Source organism: Cucurbita maxima, unplaced genomic scaffold (assembly GCF_002738345.1).
Source record: "Cucurbita maxima cultivar Rimu unplaced genomic scaffold, Cmax_1.0 Cma_Scf00002, whole genome shotgun sequence".
Taxonomy (NCBI): domain Eukaryota; kingdom Viridiplantae; phylum Streptophyta; class Magnoliopsida; order Cucurbitales; family Cucurbitaceae; genus Cucurbita; species Cucurbita maxima.
In genome coordinates, this window is record NW_019272018.1 from 5,364,122 (window position 1) to 5,377,341 (window position 13,220).

At 33.9% G+C, this 13,220-nt stretch overlaps 2 protein-coding genes across 8 annotated transcripts; one reads left to right on the forward strand and one right to left on the reverse strand.

The window, feature by feature from the left end:
• Positions 1 to 381: 381 nt before the first annotated feature.
• On the forward strand, positions 382 to 4,449 carry LOC111499609 (oxysterol-binding protein-related protein 4C-like). The gene is made up of 7 exons (XM_023151212.1): positions 382 to 625; positions 2,185 to 2,352; positions 2,653 to 2,898; positions 2,968 to 3,064; positions 3,233 to 3,524; positions 3,748 to 3,850; positions 4,067 to 4,449. Exons 1-7 carry the CDS (start codon positions 623 to 625, stop codon positions 4,319 to 4,321), a joined length of 1,164 nt encoding a protein of 387 aa, XP_023006980.1. The 5' UTR covers positions 382 to 622; the 3' UTR covers positions 4,322 to 4,449.
• A 1,384-nt stretch (positions 4,450 to 5,833) lies between these two features.
• Positions 5,834 to 10,871, reverse strand: LOC111499571. 7 transcript variants are annotated; one of them, XM_023151197.1, is made up of 13 exons: positions 10,543 to 10,868; positions 9,844 to 9,876; positions 9,657 to 9,760; positions 9,362 to 9,557; positions 8,988 to 9,086; positions 8,690 to 8,790; positions 8,518 to 8,589; positions 8,215 to 8,305; positions 7,745 to 7,825; positions 6,902 to 6,961; positions 6,702 to 6,824; positions 6,486 to 6,524; positions 5,834 to 6,401 (listed from the first exon to the last, which is right to left on the reverse strand). In XM_023151197.1, exons 3-13 carry the CDS (start codon positions 9,758 to 9,760, stop codon positions 6,273 to 6,275), a joined length of 1,095 nt encoding a protein of 364 aa, XP_023006965.1. In that variant the 5' UTR covers positions 9,844 to 9,876; positions 10,543 to 10,868; the 3' UTR covers positions 5,834 to 6,272. The 7 variants fall into 7 exon arrangements, 6 of the variants coding, with proteins under 6 accessions (XP_023006965.1, XP_023006944.1, XP_023006952.1 ...); XR_002720976.1 differs by adding an exon at positions 7,160 to 7,250 and having other exon boundaries at positions 9,362 to 9,876; positions 10,543 to 10,871; XM_023151176.1 differs by having other exon boundaries at positions 9,362 to 9,760.
• Positions 10,872 to 13,220: the final 2,349 nt, after the last annotated feature.

Sequence of the window (13,220 nt, forward strand, 5' to 3'; positions counted from 1 at the left end):
TTAAGTTTATAACATACTAACTATACACTAAAAATGCTGATAAAAAGGCAATATTTACTCATTTTTCTTGGAAATGGTTACAATAATGAATTTTCGTATTTTTTACTCTCTGTTTTTTTTTTTTTTTTTTAACTTCTTTACTTCATTTTTATTTATTAGAATATATTTGTTAACAGTGTTGATTTTTTTTTAGAAATGGTTTTAAGAATTTTATTCATTTTTTAATTATATTTTAGTTTAGGATAAGTGTTGCAGTTGTGTTTAATATATCTATAAAATTTTAAAAAATATATTTTTTTAATTTTGTATTTAATAAGTAAAAATTTGCAATAAATAGAATAATATGGCATTCACACCACCGCGCCTTCTATTGATCCTTTCCTTTGCGTCTCATTGGACAATCCCCTTTTTAAATCGCCAAAATTCTTATTCTTCACGACGCACAAACAAACACCAATCTCTCTTGCTTTTTCCCTCTTTTTCTCTCTATCGATTCCTCTTCACTTTTCACCTAAACAAACTCCTCTTTCTTCCTCATCTCTTTCGATCGAAGAATCTACACTCCTCACACTTCCGGCGTCGGCGACTCCTCAGGCACTGTCGATCCTCACCGATTCCACTAATGGTATGTACCTCTTTCTCCTTCTCTCTAGATGTTATTTGTGAGATTTTTCTGTACCGATTGTGGATCGATCATCGCTGATTTTACAAAAACCACCTCGAATAGACTGAAAACCGCTTTTCTCGGCCTGCGTCTATCTCTGGTTTAGGAAAATCGATAGCGGTCTTCCGGCCGGTTTAAACGGAATCTTGGGAATCATCGTCAAATATTTAAGTATTGGTAATGGTCCTTTCCCTGATTGAATCGCCGTCTTTAGCGGCATTGGGGAGTTCACGCGGCTGGCTAGTTTTTCCCCTTTTTACATTATTAAAATAATAATATGGTGGACGCTTTCTTAATTTAGGTTTTGTTTACTTAACTTTTGACGTTTATATTTGTTTTTTTTTTTTCTTTTAAACTATATATATATATATATTTTCCTTTTTTAACCTGAAGACTTTGCATGAAATTTATACGTGAATTAAATTTTTATTGCCCGTTTTTTAGGATAAAAAGTATAGAGATATTTGGTGCCCTAGATTTTGGAGGGAAAAAAAGAAGCAAGCACATGCCTCTAGATTTATAGATTTATATCATTTTTTAAAAGAAATTTAAAGCCAGGTGATGGTATATTTTAAAATAAATCAACTAAACTAGAATAATTATAAATTCGATTGAATTTAAATTGTATTTTTTTTAAAACTTTGCCTGAGGGGAGAGAGTTTGTCTGGTAAATAAATAAATATATGGATTGGATAAAAAAAATTCCCATGGATAGATTTTTAATTCCAAGTTAATAACTAATATATCTGTACTAAAAGGAATGAAAAATATTTCTTCCCTTTGTTATTGTTGTTGTTATTATTATTATTATTTTCAAGCCTTATTTGAAAAAATAAATACCTTGATTTTGTAACATATGAACGTTGTTAGGTTTTTGCAAGGTAGAATTGTTTTTTCTTTTAGGTTAGATCTTATTTTATAATGATTTAGGTCTAACTCTTTAATTTTCAATTTGAATTAAATACTCTTAATATGTATATATAATTTCAGTTAAGATTTTTAGTGGAAAGACCTACGAAAGGAATTCTTATGTGTATTGCATTACTTATTACTTACTGGTTTTATCAATATATTTTGACTCCCATTTTCAGTCCAGTGTATCACATTATTTTTAGTCCAAACCCTAAACTCACATCTTAAAATTAAGATACATATTTTCTTTTTGAAATTTAAGAATATTATTGAGAGTGAAAAAATATTTTTGATAGAAAATATAAAATTTAGGAGTTTTTTTATTAATTTTGGTAGAAGGGTTAAAAGTGGGGTGGTCTCATATGGCAGGTAGATGTCTTATAGATATTAGTTCAACCAAGAACCAATATCCTGTTAATAAATTCTTCAAGCTACTTTTTATCAACGGTCAAAGCCGCACGTGGGAAAGTTCTTTGTTTGTTTGTTTGTTTTTTCCTTTAGAAAAAAACATTGTTGTTATGGGCACTGATGTGCGTGAAAATGACGCTCCTAACAGCGCGTGGGAGTTAGAAAGTTTTTAGACTGACAAAACGCCGGAAATGTAATAGGGTGCGGGAGTGGACACGGAGGGGGAGGTGAGAAGAATTACTCTGACGAAACCACTATCTTTGGAGGGAGGATCGGATGCGGCCGACTACAGATCTCCTAACTTGCTCAAACGCATCCTAAGCCTCTTTAAAGATATACGGCCAGGATCCGATTTATCTCACTTCAAGGTACCTCTTTTCTCCCCTCTCTATCTCTCTCTCTAAGTTTATGAACTGTTTATTTAATTATGTTATGCGACTTTGTAATTACATCCTACCAATTTTTGTCCCTAAAATCTAATTTGGTAATATTAATATTTAGATTTGTGAAATGAAACGAAATTTGACTGTTTTAGTGCTATTTTTTTTTCCCATCAATATTTATATTAAAATTATGTAAGTTTATGGGTTATTATTGTATGTATAAACAAATGCAAACATAAGATGAGTTTTGGTGATAAAAGTATGAATCGTGTGTGTAATTTTCAGGTGTCCCCCCAGTTGAACATGCCAAAATCACAACTTCAATGTTATGGTGAATCAGTGTATTGCTTCAATGAAGACATGTTACGGAAATGCAACAATGGGAAGAACCCAATAGACAGATTTGTGGCTGTGGTTGCATGGAACATATCTACTCTTCGTCCTTTAACTTTTGGTATTGCTCCCTTCAACCCAATTCTTGGGGAGACCCATCATGCGTCAGCAGGCTCCCTAAATATCCTACTTGAGCAGGTTCTTACTTTGTCTCAATCTTTGTCTCTCTCTGTTTCTGTACTGACTCTGTTAGGAAATTTGCGATAGATTTCACATCATCCACCGGTGAGCGCACTCCATGCTACCGATGAAAAGGAAAACCTGGAGATGATATGGTGTCAACTGCCAAAGGCCAAATTCTATGGTACTTAAAATCTGCATTTATCTTGATATAATAGATGGCATAAGTGGAGGGTTGCTGTTATTAATCTCCTCTCTTTTGTGTTTGGGGATAGAACTTATTTGCACAGTGAATAACATTGTCAGTTAGTTGGTCTAAACAAATATTTGGGTTTGAATCCAACTTTTGTAGGGACATCTGTAGAGGTGGAAGTCAGTGGTAAGAGAGAGCTGAGACTTGCAAATCATAGAGAAACTTATGTTATGAATTCACCAAATCTCATGTTCAAATTCCTTCCAACGCCTGCGGCTGAATGGAGTGGTAGTATCAGAATTGCATGCCAAGACACTGGTCTTGAAGCTGAGTTACGTTGTAAAGGTCTGTCTTTCTTTGGGTTTGGAGGAAATGCTAGATCAATCAAAGGAAAGATTTTAGATAGCTTCTCATCAAAGCCTCTCTACGAGATCAATGGTCAATGGGACAGGTAATCTAAGCTTCTTTGCTAATTGTTCTTCTAATCTCATCACTAGTTTTCTACTTACGAAGAGCATATCTATTGGTTTCAGATCTTTTGTTGGTTTCATAATTCAGAATCAAACTGTTCAAACAATTCCATATTGAACATTTCCAGATTCCTCAGAAATACATAAACAAACATCAAAATATGGCTATCCATTTCCTCTGTACTCATTCAACTTACATTGCAGAACTGTCACTGTGAAGAGCATCGAGAGCGGTAAAGTTGAAATCATATACAACGCAAAAGACAACATTTGGAGGCTGAAAACTCCTACAGTTCAAGACCTAAGGGTATAAAGTAACCCACAATCAACTTTCTTCATCATATTGTGCTCCATTCAGGCTTTCTATAATTGAATGGAAATTTGACAAAATTCATGAAAGCTCTCTAGACTTGTTCAAGTTCTTCAATAATCAATGCATGTCTTAACTCATTAAGCAATGCATGAACATCAATTAGTATACATACACATACCTGATTGTGAGTTGAACATAATTGATGAACAGAGTGTGTTGCCAAGTGAATCAGCAGTTGTATGGAGTGAGGTGAGCCAAGGCATTATGAGCAACGACTGGGAAGCAGCAAAAAGAGCAAAGAGAGTCCTGGAAGACAAACAAAGGGAGTTTGCAAGAGAAATGGCATCCAGAGGTGAGACTTGGGCTCCCAAGTTTTTTACTTATTCTCATACTAAAGAAGGCGAGTGGGAATGTACACCTATTCAAAAGTCAGTCCCACCAGCCCCCATTGTTGTACCCAAATAGCATATTCCTTCTCTCAATATATATTTTTTTTTGTACAATAACAAGGCATCAACAGTTTGTTGTCATGGATCTGCTATCCATGAGTTATATATTGATTAAAAAAACCCCCCATTAAGTTGCTGAACCAATCCACTCCATCTGAACATTCTGAACCAAATTAGTAAATCTTCACCTTAGTCACCAAGAAGTTGACAATCAATCCGGCGGAAGAACAGTTTCATTTGTTCATGATCAAAAGCCCTTTGTTTGGTTTTCTGTTTATATGGCCACACCCCAATTTTCAATTGGTCTTCATGATTTTTCCTGTCAGATGACGAGCTAGTTGTATGAGTTTAATTAATGTCGTAATTAAAGTTCAATATCATTAGGGATCAAAAAGGGAAAAGAATGCCGTTATCATTCACTCAAATATATATATATATATATATATATATATATTTTAAAAACCTTTCCTCTTTAATTTTTGGAGTTGAAGTAGCATTTTATTGAGAACTACATTCATCAGACGTTCCTGATTCCTTAGCGAGAATTCCCTCTGAGGTATCCCCGCGTAGGTACTTCAGCTTGTACTCGGCTTGATAAAAACCATTGCATTTGTAACCACTGATGTGGTTATAGCCAGGAAAGCCACAAACCCAATATTTTGAAGCTTGTTAATTTCAAAGGATCAAACCGTGAGTTCATTTCAAAGAGATGAGATTTGAATGGGCCTCATTACCAACAGAGCTCAATTCCTTAATCTTGGACTTTCAAGATAAGCAAAGCGTTCAATTGAACTTGTATCCTCTTTGATTGATCTTCAACTCTTATTTGGGTCATAGGGTGGTTGTAGATGAGAGTTGCGATGGATGAGCTTGGTTGCCAAATGCCAAGGCTTTGTAGTGATCATGGTCGGCTGTTGACAAATAAAATGCCAAGGTTAGAAAACGTTTGAAAAGGAAAACATGTGCAGAGAAACTAATAGAATCACCATGCTGAATCTGATGTTTTGCAATGGAGAACGAAACCGTGTTGGTTTCTCAAAGCAGTTGTATGCATAATAAATGTCATGTCAAAGCCATGTTGAACCAGAAAGATTAGCAGGTAAAAAATGGGGGAGAAATATTTAAGTATCAGTTCACACCAAGGTCATATGATCTGGAAAGAGATAGAAGATGAAGATTATAGAAATTGATTCATAGATGAAATGTGAGCGCCTAAAATATAAGCATCAAATGAACCATGTAGATATTTAAATCAGAGGGGAAATGCTACATAAAGTGAAAAAGACAAGACTAACATACCGTTAGCTGAGTTTGCACGTAGAAAGATTGCATCGTCTGTGAAAGCGCCCGACAAACCCGAAAGTCAGTTTCTAACAAACTAGAAACAGAGCAGGAAAATGTTCTGGACATCTCAAGTTAACAGACCAGATAATGCAATTAGTCCATTCGCAACCTTTCGAGACAAATTGACCTTTCTGTCCCTCCTGTTTGCACAGCTTTCTAATTGAAGTGCCCCACAGAAATATGATACTTTGAAACTCAAAAGATAACATATTTGTAAAAAATTGCAAGATGCAAGTTCAGATCCTCATGTTTACAAAATATTACAACAAGATATATGGAAATAATCTTCCTTCAAAATCATCTGTGCGTCTGTGCTAAAACTAACCAAAAGTTAAAAAAAAAAAAAAAAAAATCCTAAAAAACGGAAAGTAAAAAAGAGATAATATGTCTCCCATCCCCGAGGAAGCAACACCAACTTGTTAGCTTCCTACCAGATCACCTTAGGCACTTGGCAAGCAGCTTGATGCACTCGGGAATGGTGGTTGGTCACTTCAAACCTTCCCAAGACAGGAATTTACAACCTATAACTGAATAAAATACCAGATTTGAACAAAAAACTTGGTAAGTTATTGATGCCAAAGAATCTGAAACTTCAAAAAGATATGTGAACATAAAAACCTAACTCAATTTGTCGTATAGTTGGAGAAAAAATACAGCAACTTATCCAGAGCTTGGGGATAGAATTTTCTTGCAAATAGGTAACAAGGTCGTTGCAAACCATTCCACACGCAAGGCCACCTTTGTACCTCTTTCTGTAAAAGCCCCAGAAAAACTACAATTAGATCAAGACACCAACCGAGTTTCATTCTAAATTTCTAACAAAAGAACAAGCATACCTTTTTGTCACTTGTTACATGCACACTCACATCAATTGACTGCGAAGATAGCACCATTAAAAATAATCATCCACAACAGTTACCACCTTTACATCACCTTACCATATGGCAGGGCTATATCATAAGGGGTGAGTAAAAATTACTGGAATAAGCTAACATTTTAGAGCTTCTAATGAAAATCGGTGTGAAAATATTGAAACTGTAAATAAATCATACCGTAATATTCTGCAAAAGCTCATCAGTAAGATCCTCTGCTCTATACGATTTTGGATGCCACTTTCTTTCAGACCAATCAACATGTGTTACTGACCAATTTGCAATTCCAGTGGGATCAACAATCTAAAAGATGCGGAAGGGGAAGTTTTTAGCAAGAAATATGGGAAAGGCTCTGTAGATGTGTCTGGAGAAACTCTTACATTGAAAAAGGTCGGCAAGTAGTGCTCATCAGCTATGCAATTGCGCCCTTCGAAACCTGGCTGTGGATGAGAATATACATATCAATATATGGTTGTAAGTCGGTATTTGGTAACCATATGGATAGAGGATCTATCATAATTGACCATAAATGCTGATAAATTACATGTGAGAGAGGACGGTGATAGCTTTTTAATTTGGAGCATATACAAAAAAAAAAACAAACCTCACAGAATTATGGAAACCAGGGATCACACTACCTACTAAATAAAATGGAGTCCCCTGACATTTTCCCGGGCAATGTAACAAAAATTGCAAATATCCCCGCAGCAGAGCTTTGAAAGGCAAGACCTTGACAGAAAAATGGAATTGGTTGAAGGAACTAACATATAACCTCAAACTCAATAAATGGTTGTCAGTAGGATAAGTGTGTGCAAACTTGTGAGAACTCAGAAAGGGACTGACACGAGTGTACCAGGACATATCAACCGGATGAAAGAGCGAATAGAAAAGACTCTCAAAGTCTACTCCTACTACAGGTCAAACCCAATGAAAATTGAGAAGATATTATTAGATCCCAGATGTACACTTGATTTTAGAGAAACTGTCTGCCTATTCGAAGAAAATTTGCTCAGTTGTACAGGAAAACGAGGAGTCTGAATAGTTCAACTTATCTTCTAATGAATGTGTCTGTGGTGTGCGTGAGAGAGAGAGAGAGAGAGAGAGAGAGAGAGAGCATTACTATATCCCTAAGATGTAAAAAAATGAATAAAAGAAAACTACACATAGTTAAGTTTCCTAGTTTTGCAACAGAAATACAGAAACATAAATAAGTTTATGATCACCTGGCAGTAATTGCGAAATTTGTTGTAATAAAGATTGTCAGCCAAAACTATTAAAGCATGCTGCCGTTTCAGGGTGAACCACTGAACAAATAAAGAAAATGGAGGTTAAATTTGCAAGATATTTCATTAATTGACACAAGTGCGCATGGTAGAAATATCTCAACCTGAAATCTAAGCCATAAAAGTAGGCAGATGTATGAATCAATGCATCCTTAAGTCTACCCAAAAAATCACTTTAAGCTTTGCGACATTTCAAATGACTAAAAATAATCAAGAGAACTATTAAATTTTCAAATAGTAATCGTGGCAACCCAGACAAGCACAGACGTTAATGAAAGAACCAAAGTACTTAATTCTTTCCGTCTGTGTACAAAAGGATTCTTCCGAAAAAGAACAAAATGATAGGAGCAGCATGAAACTAATCAAATTTGTGGAAAGTTGGATGAATGATCGAAATTTTCAGAGCGTACCTGAGCACCTTTTCTAAAGTGCTTCTCCTCCACTTCCGGTAACATGTGCTCTGAATACCTGCCATTTCCATGTGGACCGGGATCCTTAAAGCTGAAAAAATAATTGCATCTATTAGAAATATTCTACAAACAAATCAATATGCAGAATTCAATTGTTGAAGGTCTAGCAATCTGACAAGTAACCAACTGCTAGGAGTTGTGTGTGTTGATATTTTCTCACAGAGAAGTTGGGCGTAATAGCTATTCCATGCAAGTCATAAGGAAATGAACACACGGAGAGGAAGCGTGAAGGCACATACTCACCAATCTACAAAACTTATATTTGAAGGCATCAGATACTTGTAGATATAGTCAAAACTATACAAAGGCACACAACTGCAAAATAAAAGGAACGTTAAAATTGAGGTTAAGAACGCAATACAACCCAGGGAAAGGGAAAAAGAAAAAAGAAAAAAAAAAACGAGATTTCAGTCACCTATCGGAAAGCAAAACAAAATGGTGATTATCCGGATTCTGTAGAGCATTCGCCAGCAATCTTCTCTCTGCATCAACCATAGTAATTTTACCCCACACCACCTGCAATAGTTATCAATTAAGTGTCCAATTATTTACATTCAGATCAAAAAGGGGAATGAGAAAAAGGATAAGAATGATCCATATGACGTGATTGAAATTTAACATCAGACTAGCATACACAGAGACACTGGGGATTTCAATCTGACACCAAATAGACTAATAGCTCTATTTTAGTTTTTAAGCGTGACTGAAGGCACCTGATCACTATGAATATCCCGATTCAAGAAGTGGATGCTGACATGAGTTGGTTTCTCCTTAGATGCATGAACATAAACAGTGAATTTGTCTTCATGACCCTGCCAGATGATAAATTTTTGGTAAAGAGATCAGTCAGAGGATAACATTTAAAGAAGTAATGAATTGACAATGAAAGAATAACAATTCAATGTTAAAACAACTGATTCCCCTTCTTTGAAACAAATTTCACACTTTTTGTTCCAAGCCTTGATGAACATCATTATTAGTGGTTTACGAAAAACCACATACACCATCAATTATTACAAGGAAATAAAGACCATGCAAAACGCGAGAAGAAGAAACAGCTTAGATAAGAAAAAAACAAAAAACTTACATTGAAAAATTTGTCCCAAAGCTTCTCAAACGGCAAAGACCCAGGAGTCAAAAACATAAATGCTATCTTTGGAGTTTTTGATGGTACAATAGGTGAATTCAAAATTTCTCGAATGACAACATGAGAAGCAACCTCTTCATCAGTAAGTTCTCTTGCAGGAGCAGGCGGAAGCCAATCCGTAATGACCTTACAACCTCTAGAAGAAAAAATGTAACAGGCACTATCACCTTGAGGTGGATACATGTATGCACAGAAAAGGAATACAATGATGAAGGAAACCAAAATGATAATCCACATAGGCCTCTTCATATGAGTACGATGACGAGGCCCTGGCAAACTCTGCATATCCTGGGGAATCCATGCCTGAGTTATCTTCATTTTCAACAAAATGAACTGCATCTATATCTCTAAGCGATTAGCATTGTGATTGCTATCTACCAATATGCACTTCTCCAATGAGAGAAATGTATGCCAAAAGTTACCAGAGAATCTGTAAACTGATTGATGAAGGAAATCTGCAATTTGATAACATATACAGATCTTTGCCATAAGTTTTTTTTAAAAAATCTGATTTAACTTAAATGGAAAACGTAAAGCTCCAAATGATTATAGAACTCAAAAGTATCATAATTCCTGCTATTGTTAACACCTAATGAGTAGTACAGAAGGCCTCAGCCCTGTACACTGATAGAAACTTTTACAGTAAGTTACTTGCCAACAATCATTTCAACAAGACACCGTTAAAGCAGGAAGAGTATCCATAGGTAAGACAACTTATACACGATAAAAGATTAGTCCATTCAAAGCTTTGAAGCTTCCCAACAACTAAAACCAACCTATACCACCAAATGTCAAAACCAACCCAACGCTTATGTAGGTCAAATTTGAACCTAATAATACGAAAAAACGCTATGAATTCAAATCGAAGACGCAAGCACACCAATAAACAGTGGTCAACTCGCGGAGAAGAAAAATCACAAAAACCACTAAAGAAAAGAAAATCTAGAGCCTAGATTCCTCTACAAGAGACCTAAGCAGCAATCAGACAATCCAAAACTACAAATCACGAGATAGAATGGGAAGTGATAATAGAAAAAACGAAATCGGAATCCGAACACTCAATTCAGTAATAAAAACACCAAATGCAACAAAGATGAAATGAGCTAAGAAATCATACTCACAGAATGATCTCGACACACGAATCAATGGCCAAGTAGTACAACTTCGCCCGTCCCGTTTCAAGATCCAAATCATGAAAAATGAAAAAAGAAATGGAAGAATCAGGTACCCGCGCAGGAACGGAGATAATTTATTAACTAGTATAGTAAATGTCTATGATTTCTATTTCCATGTCAGAAACGCTTCGTTGTCGCGCTCCTTCTCTCTCATCTCTTCTCTGTAAAAAAAGAGGGAAAACAATGTGGCCGGTCGGAGGGTTGGACGGAGCCGGCGTAGAAAGGTCGTTCTAGTTTCATATGCAAAACATTTTCCAGAATCAAGACGACGTTTTTTTTTTTTTTTTTTTTAAAATTTTTAATTTTACAAAATACATAAAATACGCCATAATCATAATTTCACAACTTAATCGGAGTTAACAAAAAAATTATTATTATAATTATAATATTTTCAAACATTAAACTACATTAGGATTGGATTAAAAATTATTATTATAATTATAATATTTTCAAACATTAAACTACATTAGGATTGGATTAAAAATTATTATATGTTTTTTTATTAAAAAAAATTATAATTTAGATAAATTCTCAAAGTAAATAAATTTTAAATATACATATATGTTTCTTGTTTCCTACATGAATAGAAGCATGGTTATATTCAATGAAAGGTAAGAAAACACTAATAAATAAATAATTAAGAAAAATATTTTTTAAAACAAATCAAATTATTTTCTTTGCATTTTGGTTAATTCTTAAAACAGAAATATATATATTAATATATAAACTTTTAGAAGCATATAAATTAAGTTATAATTAAAGTTAATACTCATACTAAAAAAAGGCAATTCATTTGTTTTTTTTTTTCTATTTAATTTATACCGTTCAATATTAAAAATTAGTTGAAGAATCTCTTAGTAGTCTTCATCCTCACAACCCTCCTGACTACTAAGTATTCTGATACCCATGTGAGCCATTTTTTATCTAGACAAGTTTACTACTAGAAGATAGTTGGAGATTGTAATAATCAAAACTCACCGATAACAAATATTGTCTGTTTTACGGTTTTAAAATGAGATCTCACAAAGATACCCTTACAGTTTCCCACACACAATAACTTGATAAAATGGTATTACATATCAAGTGCAACTTTGTAGCTACCAACTACTTTAATACAAATGCATACCATGTCAATCTAGACCGTGCACTATTAAATGTTAGTTAATGAGCTTGTAGTTGTCCCCACATTGTATGATCATAAGGGAAGTGATCTCGTGTCTTGACCAACTCGACAAACTAGACAGTTTGTAGTGTTTTCAATCACATTTCTCATGACATTCGTTAATAAGTCAAATTCGAGCAATTCAACATACATTCAGTCACATTTTTCTCGTAGTATAGCGGTATTATAGAAAAAAAAAAAGAGTGAAAAGAGAAAAAATGAGCCAAGGATGACTTCCCGAACAGATTGGTTTTTGCATTTAAAGCTTCGAACAAATGCAAGGCAAGTCATCCTTGGCTCATACTTACTCTCCAACTCATTAACATCTTCATAAATTTCAAATCTTTCTTCCAAATTTTGAACGCTTCACAAAAAAACGCTTTCTTCTTTGCTGTATTTATAGGCCGTTGAAAAGAGAGCGGTATTTGTAAAATGGGAGAAAACTTTTCGTAGCTAGTTGTCTCGTAAATGGATTCTTCGGGATCACAAAAATCTAGAATAAGATTCCAATATTCTTTACCATCTTTATCTTTTAAAATTTCTTATCAAAATCAATCTGATTTTCTTATAACGGTTACGTATTTTGAAACACCTTTTAAAATTATTATTTTTTTATCAAATATAAAGAATTAATTTTTTTTAATAATTTATTGAAGTATTTTTAAAATTTAAATATATATTCAGTAATTAATATCAAATTATGATTATAATGGATTCTCTCTTATCTCTGTAGATATATTTGCATAAAATGTTTGTTGTTCATTAAACGTTTATGTTGTAGGGATGGGTGAAGGGAGAATTTGTTCTCCTCATTTTTGGGTTGGGAGATAAAAGATTCATTGTTATGGGCTTGTGGCCAACATGTTATTCAATGTTTTCTAATATTATGCTTTGGTCCCTAATTTATGCTGAATCAAGAATATAATTTTAAAACGAATTCCAATATTTAGGTTAAATCACCAAAAAAAACTCTTAGATTTTCTTATTTGTTTAAAAATTAATATCTTTAAAAAATTGTAATATTTCTTTCGATCTTTAGTAAATGTTGTACTTGAGTCATCATCTTGTTAATTTTCTGTCTCATATAAGTCAATTTTCTTTTTTTAGTCATCAGTTGCACTTAGATGACCGTTAATTAAAATAGAGATGAACGTTTTTCTTTAAAAATAAGTTGCATAATTAATTAGTCGGTCTATAATTAATGGTAGGGAATTGGATCGATAGAGAAAAGGTATGGACAATAATCAAATATTTGTAGTTTTTTTTTTTTTTTTTTTTTTTTTTTTTTTTGACAAAATTTAAAAANAATAATTGGGTTGACATTTGTGATTGAGACCAACAACCAAACATTGAGGAAGGTCCTCTCTAACAACCAAATGAATCAAATTTTCCTTTCAAAATCAATCAATTTTTTGAAATGGTACGTGTAATAACTCGAGGTTATCGTTAGTAGATATTGTCT

Excerpts from the sequence above, each read along its gene's own strand:
- LOC111499571 (XM_023151176.1), bottom strand. The coding sequence starts at position 9,760 with ATGCAGTTCATTTTGTTGAAAATGAAGATAACTCAGGCATGGATTCCC. Across the intron at positions 6,525-6,701 it reads AGCTTTTGCAGAATATTACG|TCAATTGATGTGAGTGTGCA; the intron begins GTATGATTTATT and ends CTATCTTCGCAG. Across the intron at positions 6,402-6,485 it reads ATGTAACAAGTGACAAAAAG|AAAGAGGTACAAAGGTGGCC; the intron begins GTATGCTTGTTC and ends GGGCTTTTACAG.
- LOC111499609 (XM_023151212.1), top strand. Across the intron at positions 3,065-3,232 it reads GCCAAAGGCCAAATTCTATG|GGACATCTGTAGAGGTGGAA; the intron begins GTACTTAAAATC and ends CAACTTTTGTAG. Across the intron at positions 3,525-3,747 it reads ATCAATGGTCAATGGGACAG|AACTGTCACTGTGAAGAGCA; the intron begins GTAATCTAAGCT and ends CTTACATTGCAG.